This window comes from Crocuta crocuta, unplaced genomic scaffold (genome assembly GCF_008692635.1).
Source record: "Crocuta crocuta isolate KB4526 unplaced genomic scaffold, BGI_CrCroc_1.0 scaffold339, whole genome shotgun sequence".
Classification (NCBI taxonomy): domain Eukaryota; kingdom Metazoa; phylum Chordata; class Mammalia; order Carnivora; family Hyaenidae; genus Crocuta; species Crocuta crocuta.
Genome location: NW_027530357.1, coordinates 1,735,170 through 1,749,671, shown reverse-complemented (window position 1 = coordinate 1,749,671; position 14,502 = coordinate 1,735,170). Strand labels below are relative to the sequence as shown.

The window sequence follows — 14,502 nt, the reverse complement described above, 5'->3', positions numbered from 1 at the left end:
AATTTCCCAGTCTTTGCAGAAAAAAAAGCCCTCTGATGTCTTGCTTACCTTGGCTGCACCAGCTGCAGGCCCCACCTGCCTGGCCTGGTTTGGGGCAGACTGCCTGGCTATCCGTGGACTGCCCTGGAAACTAGCCACTGTCACACCTCTTAAAGCACGGAAAACAACCAGGAGAGGGACTTGCAGAGCCTGGAGCGAGGGTGAAAGGGAGGCCGGCCTGTCCATGCTGGTCTTCCCCCATCTAGCCCAGGGAAACCTTGGGTTAAGCCTTGCTAATGCAGTAGATCTCTGTCATCCGCCTTCCCCCAAAACGTGGTGTTAGTTTATGTACTTTTCAAAAATTTTTTTATTTATTTCTAGGAGAGAGAGAGAGAGAGACAGCGTGAGCAGGGGAAGGTCAGAGAGAGAGGGAGATACAGACTCTGAAACAGGCTCCAGGCTCTGAGCTGGCAGTCAGCACAGAGCCCGACGCGGGGCTTGAACCCACAAACCACGAGATCATGACCTAAGCGAAAGTCAGACGCTTAACCGACTAAGCCACCCAGGCGCCCCATCAAAAACACTTTTTAAAAGAGCCTTTTGATATACCTGAGGAAGATTTGGTGAAGAGAAGCAGCAGCAGATTGGAGTTTAGAGCCCTTCTTCTTCCCATTCCTTCCTATATGTATATACACAGAGGTTCATAGGTAGTGATCCTAGAGAGTACAGGCCCCAACTCCCTATATAGCAGTTTTTATTTAATTTTCTTTTGAACAGAAAAAAGTGACCAAATGTGAAGTTGCTTTTAAATTTTAAGAGAAGGTAAGTCTACTTTGGTTTAACATTTTCCTTCCAGACAAAGGTCCTAAGATAGATATATTTTAAATATATAAGCAACCCATGATCATATGCTTCTTGTGATAAAATAGTACATAAAGTAGCTCTCATGTCAAAAGTGAATATATTCCCTTTTTAGTTCCTCCTAATACTCTCCTCCCCAGAGGGAACTATGGTTAACACGTTAGAGTATTTCGAGATCTCTTCCTTTGCAGTTACAGATACAAATCCATATATTCATGGCCTTTTTATTTTACTTATTTTTACTTTTTAAAAAAAAAAGTTTATTGGGGCGNCCCTTCCCTGCTCACGCTATCTCTCTCTCTCTCTCTCTCTCTCCTAGAAATAAATAAATCATTAAAAAAAATTTTTAAAAAAAGTTTATTATTTTAGGGGAGAGAGCATGTACACCCAGGTGCCAGCAGGGGAAGGGCAGAGAGAGAGAGAGAATCCCAAGCAAGCTCTGCAATATCAGCACAGAGCCTACAGAGCCTGTGGAGGGGCTGGAACCCACGAACTGTGACATCATGACCTGAGCCGAAATCAAGAGTCGTATGCTTAACCCACTGAGCCACCAGGGTGTGCCCCTCCCCTTTCTTTCCGTGTCCTTTTTATTTTAAGCAAATGGGATTCCATGCCTTGTCTCCCCTCCCCCTCCCCCCACATATATCTTTAAGTTCTCTCTATACTGGTACATGTAGATGGATCTCATTATTTTTTTTTAAGATTTTTTAAAAATGTTTATTGATGTTTGAGAGAGGGAGAACACATGTGTGAGCACACTTGAGCAAGTCTATGTGCTGACAGCAGGGAGCCTAACGTGGGGCTCGAACTCACAAACCTGTGAGATCATGACCTGAGCCAAAATAAGAGAGATGCTGAACAGATCAGCCTGGGATCTCATTCTTTTTAACATGTGCATAACTTGAATGGATACAACTGGACTTTATTGTACTTTTTCAGTGTTACAAATGGTCCTACAGTAAACATCTTTGCACTAAACGACTCTGTGCATAAAGGGGGTAATACATTTGTTACCATCCCTAGAAAGAGAAAAACTAGTAACTAGTCCTGAGAACTCTGAGAACAAAGCTTCAGTGAGCAAGTGAGTGGGGAATGGCTGCATTCTGAGCCTCCCTCCTGGTGATTCACGATTAAGTAGCATTTTAAAAGTTCTGGAAATTCTTCAGTAACCACTCACAGCTGAGTGGTTTTAAAAGTTGTTTGCGAAGGGAAGGACTTGAATTCTTTGTACACCTCTATTAAAATTTTCCTGAACGGTTTGGTAAATGCCCCCGTGGTAATCTCTCAAAGACAGGACAGTTTTAGATAGGAACTCGGCCACATACTATTCCACCAGGCTGGGCAGCTGGGGTGGAGTAAGGTTTGGATTTTGTCCAGGAACCAGGCTAGGTCTGTCAGCCCCTCCCAAGCCCCTTACATAAAGTGAGAAGGCCAGAGCAAGGCCTGGCATAAATTAAGTATTGAGGCTGACCATGGGGAGAAAGGGGAGTTTCACTCTGGCCTAAGTCTGGGTAGGATGTGATATCAGACCTAGCAGACACACTACGTCAGTTGTAGGCCCAGGCCTCCAACACAGAAGACTGTTCGTCCAGAATCCCTAGAGAGGGAGCCAACCTGGAGTGTGAGAGGACAGCCTTAACCCACCCTTCACCCACTCAACCCCCTGGCCCACCTCCTCCAATTGGTGAAATCATGGTTAACTTCCAGGGCTCAGTGCAGATGTTACCTCTGTGAAGCCTCTCCCCCGTTGGCTAGACCACTCCAGTGTGTTCTGGTAGCGTCTTTGCTGTGCCTCTTTTAGTTCACTCATACTTACTGGGTTGGTCAAGAGGAAGGGCCACATCATGGATTATGTACTTCACAGTCTTCCCCAGCAAAGGGGAGCTCCTTCAGAGTGGTGCATTCCTTCACTCACTCACTCATTATTGAGCACCTACTTACTATGTCCGGCATTAGCTGGACTGTCAGAATACAGTAGTGAATAAAGTGGACACAATCCCTGTCCTCATTCATAGTCTTACGTTCCCTGTAGTCTAGCACAAAGTCGAGCCCAAAGCCTGGCAAGTAGGATTTAGAAATTGTAATCTAATTGGAAAGCTGCTTTTGCAAGGCAAGGGCTTTTAACTTCAGTGCTACAAATTAAAAAACATTTTCTCAGGATGCCTTGTCTACAGTTCATATGACAGAAAGTTAATTGACTGTATGAAATATTTTAAAGACATNCCCCCGGCTGGGCCAGGCCGCGCCGCCCGCCGCTCCGCCGGGCGGGCTCTGCGCCTCCCACCCTCACCTAGCCTAGGTTGGGAAGGGGCTCTCCTTGAGCGTGACTGCGTTCCCCCGTCCAGCCACGCTAGGCTTCTCCCGCGCCGGCCGTTCTCCTCAGCTGGGTGTGTTTGGATAGGGAGCCCCCCTTAGCTTAACCGGATCCTCCTGACCGTGGTAAGTGGGACTGCTGCGCCCTCATCCTGGAAGACCCACAGGTATCAGCGAAGTTCCTGCCCAGCCAGGCACTCCCCGCAGCCTGTGCCCGCCCAGACCCCTGCCCTCTCCACTCCTGTCTCCACTCCGGCCCCCTGGCAGCCTCCTCCCCAGCCTGCCTTGACCGCCCTACCCTTTTTGGTCCCAAGCCTTGCCTCTTTGTGTGCAGGGAGGGTTCTTCCTTCCTCAAACATAGTGCCGTGGCCTTTCATGCAAATTTGAAACTGCTACGTTAAAAAATACGTTTGTAAAGTTTCAGTTTATGTACACAGCCCAAAACGTGAATCCTGCTCTTGACACCTGCTCTAGTGAATTAAGAACGCCTCACGCGACCATCCTACTACCCCTTTCCATTGATGGAAGCAAGGGTGGGAAGCAACATACTGCCCACCGCCCTCTCCGGGTTCTCCTTCCTTTCTCGGTTCTCTTCCAAGCCAAGCCCTGACTTGCTGCCCTTTGTTTTGCTGCTCTTTCTCCCCCAGAATTTGCATTCACCTAGTTAGACCCTGCTGCCCTCCAGACTTGTAACCCTGCAGCATCCATACTCCCTATGCGGATCTAAGGCTGCCATGGCATCATCTGCTGAAGGCCTGCTGCTATCAGCCTGGGCCGCTCAGGTGTACCTCAGGGAGCTGCGGGCAGCTCCAGTGACGTGGGAATGGGGTTCAGGCGGTGGGCCTTGGTCCAGCCAGTAGGAAAAGGGAATTCCCGTCTCCTAAAGGTTTAACTTGATTCCGGGCATTTCCATGTCCCCATTTTCCATCACTGTTTGGGTTGGGCCTGTCCTTTGCATGCCTGGGTATATCTTTAGCAGGTCTTACTCTCCCGTTTATTGAAGCGCGGGGAAAACACTGCTTTTGTTCTGTTTCAGTTTTCATTTGGGACCCTGAACGTATAGAAGTGCTCATCACTGGAGCCTTCTAACCGCATACTTTCTCCTCATACCAAGGCTGAATCAGGCCATTGTAATGCCTGGCCCCAGGCAGCATTTGTGGTGGGCAAAGGTCCTGTGTAGGAGCTTGGTGCTGTTGCTTCCATTCATGTCAGCAGCCTACAGGTCAGAGCTTGGTGACCTCTGGATTTTGTTAAAGTCTCTTCCGTTCAGTTTGTTTACGGAGTCCCCTCTAAAGGTGCAGAGTCCTCCTCAGTCTTTTTCAGATTTACAAAATAATCAGGAGGTCTCCAGTTTGCCATCATGCGGTCAGGAGTCATCGTAGAAAGAAAGCAGCGAGATTTTCTCTGATCAGCATTGTACTGACGAGCTGCTAAGGTAGTTAGAGGTTCCACATCACTTTGGCGGGGTCCCCTCACCAGCCAGTCTGTTCCGTCACCAGTGTAGGTGTGGCCCACCACCGCATTTCGTACAGCCCACAGGCCAAGAAGGGTTTTTACAGTTTTAAATAGTTGGGGAGGAGGGGAATCTTGCCCCACACGGTTACCTGCAATTCATATTTCAATATCTGTAAATACTTTTATTGGATTACAGCTGTGCTCATTCATTTGTGTGTTGTCTGTGGCTGCTTTTGCACTTCAGTGACAAGAGTTGAGTAGTTGTGACAGAGGCAGGGTGGCCCCAGAGTCTAAACTATTTATGATCTGGCTCTTTACAAAGTTTGCTGCTTTCTGCTTCATGATACTAAAGGCTGGCAAACAAGTACTATATTTGCCATTAGATCAGCATGAATGTTTTTAAGTGGATTTCTAAAAAAAATTCTGTCCCGTTGTGATATCCAAGGTGTTTCCAAAGGAATCCCCTTACACTATCCCTGTTTCTTAAGATGGTACTATAATCTTTCATGCAGACCAAATCCATGCTCTTTTTTTCTTTCTTTGATCATCCCCTTACTCTCTTCATGCAACTTTTGCTTTTAATGTAAGAGGAAGTTTTTGGGTGTATTTTAAGTGAATTGTGTTTGAAAAAACCCCTGAGTTTGCTTCAAAACTTGAGAAAGAAATGAATGGTAGTTTTGGATGATTATTTAACAGCAATGGTGTGTGTGTGTGTGTGTGTGTGTGTGTGTGTCTCTCTCTCATTTCAGATTATTTATGTAAACCTGAAGATAACATCTACAGTATTGATTTCACCCGCTTCAAAATTCGAGATTTGGAGACAGGGACGGTGCTATTTGAGATTGCCAAACCTTGTGTTTCAGGTAGGCCTCAGTATTGTGGCAGTCACTTCATTTTTTTTTTTAATGTTTTATTTATTTTTGAGAGACAGACAGCGTGAGCAGGGGAGGGTCAGAGAGAGGGAGACAGAATCCGAAGACAGGCTCCAGGCTCTGAGTTAGCCATCAGCACAGAGCCTGACACAGGGCTTGAACCCACAAACTGAGATCATGACCTGAACCGAAGTCGGACGCTTAACCGACTGAGCCACCCAGGCGCCCCTGTAACAGTCACTTCAAAAGGTCCTCGAAGCTCGAATTTGCACGAACCGTTGCCTCCTGCGGCAGGGACCCCAGCGTGTCCACTTCTGTGCCTCAGCCTGCAGCCTGGGCCGCTGCATGCATTGTTTCGCAGTGGCGCTAAGAGGCTGATGTTTGTTGAGTATCTGCTCTGTGCTGGGTGCTGTGTCTCACCTGGTTCTGTTTACATCAGGTCATGTGATCCCCTTGTGAGGAGCTATTATTCCCATTTTACAGATAAGGAAACTGGGTCCCAGAATTTCCAAGTGACTTTCCCAAGGTCCTGTGCTTATTCCTCTTACCATGTTGCCTCTGCTTAGGAAAGGAAGCCTTGGAATTAAAGTAGAATGAGGAAAGCTCACCTGAGCCATTGTGTCCTGGGGACACTGGAAGGGTATTGCTGGGGGGTCCCGGTCCAAGCTCCCTTGTCTTCTCCTCCCTTGCTTTCCTTTCAACAGTGTCTTCTATTTCCTTGTAAGGCCTAGTTTGGATTTAATTCACCATTTTCTGGAGGAACAGAAAGCGCAGACCTATGAACTGATCTACTTGGGATTCCTTAAATTAGCCTTGAATAGGTGCTTCCTGTGCTTGTAGTGCACATAGCTCCAGGGTGGCTCCTCTCTGGTATCTGACCACACGGAAGTCTTTGGAGCGCATCACTGGAGCTCGAGCACCCCCTGGAGTTAGTTACTAGAACACCAGCACAGATGACTGCAGTATGAGCTGAAGTCTGTATCAGGAATTCTTTTTGCAAAACTCTTCTTATGTGATTGGCTACTCAGAAGGAGCCTGTAAACTTGGTAAGGCAGGTGTTAGTAGCCCAGGCAGGTCGAAGGGCTTTCCCCAGAAGGTCTCGGCTCAGGTTCATTGCACCGCAAGGCTGGAGCCCTGGTCTTCTCACCCCACCTTCATGCTCTCATAATCTGGTGCTGACCAAGGCACCTGAAGGCTCCAGCTTGTGGGTACTTAGCAGGTATTGGGAGGATCAGGGCCAGGCAGCCTCCTGGGCTGAGCGAAATGTCCCAGTGCTTTGGATGTTTCGAGGACCCCAGGGCCATTTCAGATGTGTGGATTTGGAGTAGGCTGGGCCCAGAGTAGTCCTTTCAGTAAAAAACTGAACTGTCTCAAGCAGGGAGGCTGCAGAGCGTGTGAAGATGCCTTGATTTTCAACTTCTCCAGTCTTTACCTTTAAGGATCTTGATTCACTTAGAATATTCCTTCACTGAATCAGTACCTTCGTACAGCACTTGCTCTGATGAGTTTGACTCCCTGAGATGTGGTCTGATCTCTTTATCACATTGTTGGAGTGAGGGCTCTAGAGTCTCTGGCGCTGAACGCCTGCTCAGTCTGGTTCCCCGTTTGCTCTTGGGTTTGTGATAGGCAGAGATGTTTGGGGTTAAAAAAAGACGTAAGTTGCACCCACATTCAGCCAATACCTGGAGAAAATATTTTTGCTGGATGCTGGCTGGCAACTAGTGGGAACTACCTCCTTGTTCACATTAGAATGGTTCTCTGATTCATTTTACAAAACTTCCATTTCCCGAGCTCAGGAATGGACTAGACTCCCCCTCCGTCAGGTCCAGCATGTTGGTTCATTGCTCATCTACCTCACTGTTTCCCAGGTTGTCGGTGTCTGACCTGGCACAGCCTGGGATGGGCATCACAGTACTCCAAGGCTGCAGGCCCGTGTCTTCCATTTACATGACAAGATTATTAGCTTGTCTTTGCTGCCTGTCAGAAAGTTTTGTGTTCTTTGAACTTGCCTTTTGACTATTTTCAACCCTCGTAGACATGTTCTTTTGGTTAGTGGCTAGCACTGCGACCTCGTGACCGTGTATAATATAGACCATGCCAGGGACCTAGTACCCAGCTTGTGTTTCAGGCTTCCCTCTTAGGATACGGCCCAAGCCACTCAGCTACATAAAAGGTAAATAGTTTAATGTTTTAAGGACAAGCTTCAAGTCAGATGGACCTGGCTTCAAATCCCCGTTCCTTCCCTGTACTATTTGGGGGGAATTTGGACGTGCTACTTCACCTCTCTGGGCTTCTGCATCCTTATCTGTAAGATGGAGATAATGGCGACACTCCACAGGGTGGGGAGGAGTCTGTGAAATGACTAGCCTGCGGCCCAATCTGTAGCAAGGGCCCAGTAAACATCGGCCATCCTGCTGTTGGCATTAGTGCTGTTAATTGGTTGTGCTGTTTGGTCTGGTGACCAAGACCGTATGCTCAGGATTCCTTGTGTTCTTTCAGACCAAGAGGAGGAGGAGGAGGAAGAGGAAGGTGGAGATGTGGATACCAGTGCGGGACGTTTTGTCCGTTATCAGTTCACACCGGCGTTTCTCCGCCTCCGCACAGTCGGGGCTACGTGAGTACCAGTATTTCCGGAGGGGAGAACACTCGCTGGTCCACAAAGAATGTTCTCGGTTGGAATCTGGGTTGGCTTTAAAGAAGGGAGGAGACAAAGTACGGCTCACAGAGATTTATTTTGCAGAGTGGAGTTCACAGTGGGAGACAAACCTGTGTCAAACTTCCGGATGATTGAGCGGCACTATTTCCGGGAACGCTTGCTGAAAAACTTTGACTTTGATTTCGGCTTCTGCATCCCCAGCAGCAGGAACACTTGTGAACATATCTATGAGTTCCCCCAGCTTTCTGAGGATGTCAGTATGTATCCCCTGACTTCACCCTGTCCTAGATTCTTAAGACTAGAAGGAACAAGCCTTGGAGTCTATCTGGTCCAGTGCCCTCATTTGGCAGAGGAGGGTGGTAGTGGCGTGATGCCTCTCCAGGCGTTTGGCCTCAGGCTTCTCCTCTCCTAGTGCTCCTGTCTAGGGCTTCAGACTCTGCCTGTATGCGAGCATCAAAGGTTTTAATAATGCAGCTGTCCGCTCTGGGTGCCTGCTGCAGGGGTGACTGAGGAAGAGGAGGGGAGGCCCATGACGATCCCTGGGACTAAGGTTAGCCAGAGCACCTCTCCGAGCCTCCGTTAGGCTTGGTTTTCCACCGTGTTCTAGTCATTGGCTCCTGCTCGGCACCCCTCGTTCGCCCTCCCCTTTCTCCTTAGAGGGAGAAGTGCAGCTGGGGGCTGAATAGAGTCAGAGGTCTGGGGACCTCAACTTCCCCTTCTCTGCAAGTAGAAGGTTGAGTAGATAAACTGTTAGAGTAAATTCACAGGAAATAGGGAGCTGCTATAGGATTTGGAGCAGAAGGAATGGCCGGATGGAAGCCACATCTTAGGAAGAGTAATCCTCTAGTCCCGATGGGAAAAACGGGGGAGGCCAGAGGAGGAGCGGAGGCAGGTGAAGGGAGAAAGAGAGAGAGAGCAGGCCTCATCAGTTCCCGTGGCTCTGGTGGAGCTGTCTCGGGTTAGCATCATCTGTTAGTAAGCAGGGAAACCGGCTCCCGAACACTGAGAATATGAGCGGGATCCTGTGAATAGTGGGGGGAGTTTGGCTGAGTTGTAGGGAAGGATCTACATATACTGACTGGTTTTCTCAGAATCCCAGGTGCTTACAATTGTTACATTCTGGAAACCAGAATGTTTTTCACTCACGTGGCAATGCTGTTCTTAGGTAGAATGAGGCTTGCTGCCATGGGGCGGGCTGTTTATGACAGCATCTGGTCCTGGTTTGAACCCCACTCCCCAGCCTGGGCCAGAACATGGAGATACTTACAAGGAAAGATTATGTACAGCAGGTCAAGTTTTTGCCCAAAGCGATAGATCTTTTCTTCTTGATACCTCATAAGCTAAAAGAGGGTGAAGGTCAATATTCTAGATATAAACCAAATAACTTTGGCCTAAGTGGGTTCAAGGGACTTTCATCTTTTGAGAACTGTGGTAAACAAGAACGTTTCCTCCCGAGGGACCAAAATAGCATGTGATCATTAACTCAAAACTGATCAGCGGTAGTGACTTAATTATCTTCACTCTCCAGTATGGTTCAAGAGGTCTGGGCAACTGCCTGGACAAATGAGATTTAAATCTGGATTCCAAGACAAGCAGACCTTTTGCTGAATCATTTGCAAGTTAATACCCTGAGCCATCCCTGGAAAAGGCTCCTTGCCCTTTGTCACCCTGCACCCACATATACCTAGGATTCCTTTGGTTGTCAGGGGTGCCCGTGGGAACTGGGCACAGTGAGGCACAGCTTTTGGAATTTGGACCAGAATGTTCAGCGGTGGGGAACCGACCAGAAGTACTTAATAAACAATCCATGGTAGTCCATGTTGCCAAAAGGGTAATCCTGTGTCCCTGGAGTCCTGAGTATGAATCCAGGCTTGGGGTGCCCGAGGAGTACCATGTCAGAGAGAGGATTGCATCCTTATGTTGAGGTGGGTAACATGTTTAATTTGGGGGCCTCTGGGGTTCTCTCCAGCTCTCCAAGCCTGGCCCCCTCTGTTCTGACCTCGTTATTGTAACAGAGTATACACACACGTTCTGGAGGGCTGGCTTAGGAATTTTAGAGGGGACACCAGCTTTGCGCTGACAGCAGGGGACCTGATGCAGGGCTTGAACGGGGCTTGAACTCACAAACTGAGATCATGACCTGAGCTGAAGTTGGACACTTAACCAGCTGAGCCACCCAGTTGCCCCTTAGAGGGGATACTGAGTTTTTCCCCACCCCATCCATGGGGCAGACTCACACATAAGTCTTTGCTTTTTCCCTTTCTCTGACTTGCAGTTCGTCTGATGATTGAAAATCCCTATGAGACCCGTTCTGACAGCTTCTACTTTGTTGACAACAAGCTGATAATGCACAACAAGGCTGATTATGCCTATAACGGAGGCCAGTGACTGCTGCGGGAGTGGACAGGGAGGTGCTTTGCTGTGGCCTGAGGTCCCGGCACACGGAGGTGGTTGAACCTGCTGTTCATCAACACACATCTGGAACCTGGTCCCAGGAAGCCAAGGCTGGGGTGGGGGTTTCCTGTGGTCCAAGAGAGATGCCAAGCAGTGCCGTGTTTTCTTCCCTAGTACTTTTTCTTCCCTTTTTTCCCTGCCCTGTAGGTCACAGAGGTACTATAGTAAAGTAAAGGCTTAGGGAAAGTCCTGGAATCCAGAGAAAAAAGAGAATTTATTTTCGCGTAGTCCTAGCTGCCTGCTGGTGGCACTGTTGAGCCCAGGGCTCTGCGGGCACAGCCGTGTCGGCGTAAGGAGGCTCTGGCTGGCCGGCTCGCCAGTCAGTGGCATTTCCATAGGTTCCTGGGCGCTGTGAGAGGCTGAACCGTGGGCCTCTTCCAGGCAGCTCGCCCTCTCACAGTATTGCCGGCGGCATGGTCCAACCTCAGCTTGTGTGTAGTTCGAAAGCAACTGGAAAGAAAGCGGGTGCAGAGTGGAGGCGCTAGTGGCCGGCAGGGATGCCAAACTGAAAGGTCCATGCTGTGAAGTGGCCTGCCTCTGTCTGGCTTCCAGGGTCCTCCGCCAGCCCTCCAGGGATACACCACGGTTTCAGCCTGGCGGCGCCTTCCTGTTCCCATTCTGGAGCAAAGATGAGCTTGCCTTGCGCATCCTGCCTCCGGACTTCTGAGTGTCTCCTGAAATAGAACGTGGCAGTTTTTTCTCTCGAGCAGTAGGATCTCTTGAGGCCATAGCAGGCCTCGTATTTTGTGTTATTTTATTTTTTATTCTAGGCTTCTTTTGGAGAGGTTTTATAAGATGTCAGTGGTGTTCCCAGCATATGTGATGTGTGGTTAGACTTCTGATAGTATTAATCAGGCTCCTGGGGCTAATCTGGCTCCTGTTGGGACCAGATGTAGTTACGGACCAACAGCTACTTAAAGGAAGGATTTGATTTTTCTCAACGCAGGAGGGCCTGCGGGATTGACTTTGATGGGGATTTGCCTCTGAAACTGTCTGTAGATTTCTTATTTCGGAGGATTTTCCTGTCTGCCTTTCTAGGGAAGTAGTTTTTGGGACCATCCTGGCAGGTCAGACCTCTGATGCACATTCTAATCCTCTATACTGCTAGTTGGAGTTCTTTTGGTTGTTTGGAAAGGATGAAGTAGCCTGAGGTGGCTCTCAAAGGGTGCTCTCAGACAACCTTCCTTGCACATCCTTGTGGGCTGCGTTTGTCCCCAGGCCCTTACTGGATAGACTCTTGCCACCTCAGCTCCGTATGGTTGTCTGTGTCCCTGACTGTGGGTGGCTTTAGCTGCCCCTCTGATAAGACTGTTGCTGTGGCCACGATTTAGCCCTGACGGAAGGGTAGCAGTAGGAAGGCCCAGATGTGTGGTAAGTCACTGGGAAGCGGCATAGTGACTGATGGACAGCAGTTACCCAAGATGCTTGGGAGAGAGGCCATGTGGGGCCCGGGATGGAGGGCCAGCACTTTGCCGCAGAAAGTCCCCTGTGCATCCACTAACCAGTGTTGCTCCCTGTTTGGATTCTAGCGCATGGGTGGCCACGAACCTTGGCCTAGCGCTCTGTGCCAGGCCAGAATCTGGGCTGTGTCAGGTGCCGGCAGCTTTCTCACTGAGAAAACCCTTACTTCTGTGTGTTGGACCTGGGGGCGACCACGGAGGGAAGGGAGGAGACCAGGCGCCCTGCAGACAGGTTACTCCTCACCAGGCTGGGTGAATCTTAGAACCAGAGTCCACTACAAATCTAGGTGCCTTATGTGTGACTCTGTCCCACGTGCTGGCTGGGAAAGCTGCCTTGGCCTCGTTTCCTCCTCATCTGTGGACAGACATCAGCACTGCCTCCTTACCTTCTCTTTCCCCTCTAGTGTATTTGTGTGTGCGTGTTGAGCTTCGGAATCACCCCTTCTCTATGTGACAGCAGCCTAATCAGGAGATTTTCTCCTATTTGATACACTTAGTATCTAGGATGTGGTTTCTGGAGATGTCCAGAGCGCTGCTCAATAGAGTGTGTCTTGGAAATGTGTCCCCGGATAGATGAAATCTTGCGGACTCGTGGCCTGTCTCTTCTATGCAGTGTTAGCCTTTGCTAGGAGGAGGGCAGAGGAGGCCGGCATTCTGGCCTGAATCGTGCCATAGCCTCCTCCCCGTCGGCTTGCCTTAGTCTCACTGGAGGCCGTTTTGAGGCCATATGCTAGGTCTGTGCCCACCAGGAAGGGATATGCCATCTTGTGCTCTGCAAGGTCGGTCTGGTGGTCTGTCCCTGGGAGTCTGCATTCGTATGTCTCGTTATTCAGGAAATCAGAGTTAACCATTCTGGGGTGTTAACCAGGGTGAGTTTGAAATTCAGATTTTTGTATCTGAGCTGGGGAGAGAATTGGAAGTCATATTTTCTCTGAAAGTAGCTGAAGCAATCAGAACTTGAGCCGGGAGGCCATGTTATTAAGGAACCTGGACTGTTGAGAGCACTTGTCTTGGGGGTGACACAGTTGGAGGGGAAATGACCTGCCCGGGGAGACCCTGCCTTCTGTTCAGAGCTGGTGGCCGAGTGGCAGCCGCTGGAGGAGACCGGCGGGCACACCTGGGGCCACAGGGCCGGTGCCTGCACCTCTTCCTGTCCTGTCCTGTCCTGCTCCTCTGCCTTGGAATCTCCAGGAAGAGCATCTCTTCCTGTGGAGCCTTTGGGCTAAGATGCCCTTCTTGCTTCTCCAAAGAAGATCCTTGTTGATTTCATTCTGTTCTAAAGAGTGAGCAGAAGAAATAACAACTGGAAGTAGTTCTGGGCTACAGTAGGTGGCCCCGTCCTGATACGTTGGCTCAGACATGTTTTGCAGAGAAATCAGTTTTCAAGGACATGCAGAGTCCCTGAGGACACGCACAGCCTTTGGGCCATCTGACTCCCAGACAGGGCCCGGGATTCAGGGAGGTTGGGCTAACCATAGACCGGTGAGTCTTGCAGTGGCAATGACGGGGAACTTTCAAGGGGGACCCATTTCTGAAATGAATTTCGGAGGCTCTGTGTACAGGACGAATTGGGTGAGTCTTGCCTTAGTGTCCTGCCACGCCCAGGGACTCCCGGGACACTCTTTTTTCTCTGTCAAGTCACTTTCTTTTGGTGGCTGTTGTCACCATGATGTCAGTGAGGTTTGGGGACCGGAGACTGCCTGCCTCCAGGACCCCAGCATAGATTTCCCTGCCAGGGCCGGGGGTTCCTGCGCACAGGTGCTGTGTCCCCAGCGGGAGAGCCTGGTCGTGGGATCATCACTTACTCACATTCCGTGTTACAGAGTATCTTCGCCACAAGAAGGGTCTGGTGGAGGCGGATTTACCCCTTGTTCTACCAAGGATCGTGTAAAGTCATTGAAGTTGTGAAAGTCTATTTTTCCCCCTGTAAATCTATTTTTCACAGAGTATAAGAAACATCAATGACCTGGTCTGTCCTTCCTCCTCGTTCCCCGTCACCTAAGACCCTCATTCCAGTTTGTATTGTCTTTGTGTCCAAAGTGAACTAGGTGACTTATTTGTATAAAATGTTATTTTGCCACAAGAGACAGTAATAAAAGATTTTCACAGTACACGCAGCCTCTTTTGTGTCCTGACCGAGCCCCTTGCATTGCTGGGGGGAGCACCAGTTTGTGTGACCTTTCTGTAAATAATGAGTATAGCTGGCTTTTAGGGTGAACAGGGAACAGTGTTTGGCTTTAGATTTAATATTTTTACTTTGNACGCGGGGCTCGAACCCACGAACCGTGAGATCATGACCCAAGCGAAAGTCAGACGCTCAACCAACTAAGCCACCCAGACGCCCAAAGTTAGGCTTATTATTAAGGTTTACTTTAACTGTAGTAAAGTTCACCTAGTTTAAGAGTACAGTTGGAAGAGTACGCAGCCTTATTACCCCGTCACAATCATGATG

At 49.2% G+C, this 14,502-nt stretch overlaps 1 protein-coding gene across 1 annotated transcript in view; it reads left to right on the top strand.

Moving 5' to 3' along the window:
• The window catches only part of UNC119B (unc-119 lipid binding chaperone B), a 68,602-nt gene extending 54,441 nt beyond the window's left edge, over nucleotides 1-14,161 (top strand). The window contains exons 2-5 of the mRNA XM_077766042.1: nucleotides 5,358-5,471; nucleotides 7,980-8,094; nucleotides 8,221-8,393; nucleotides 10,412-14,161. Coding sequence (XP_077622168.1) covers nucleotides 5,358-5,471; nucleotides 7,980-8,094; nucleotides 8,221-8,393; nucleotides 10,412-10,524 — 515 coding nt within the window. The 3' untranslated portion in view covers nucleotides 10,525-14,161. The remainder of the gene's footprint in view (nucleotides 1-5,357; nucleotides 5,472-7,979; nucleotides 8,095-8,220; nucleotides 8,394-10,411) is intronic.
• The last annotated feature ends 341 nt before the right edge of the window (nucleotides 14,162-14,502 follow it).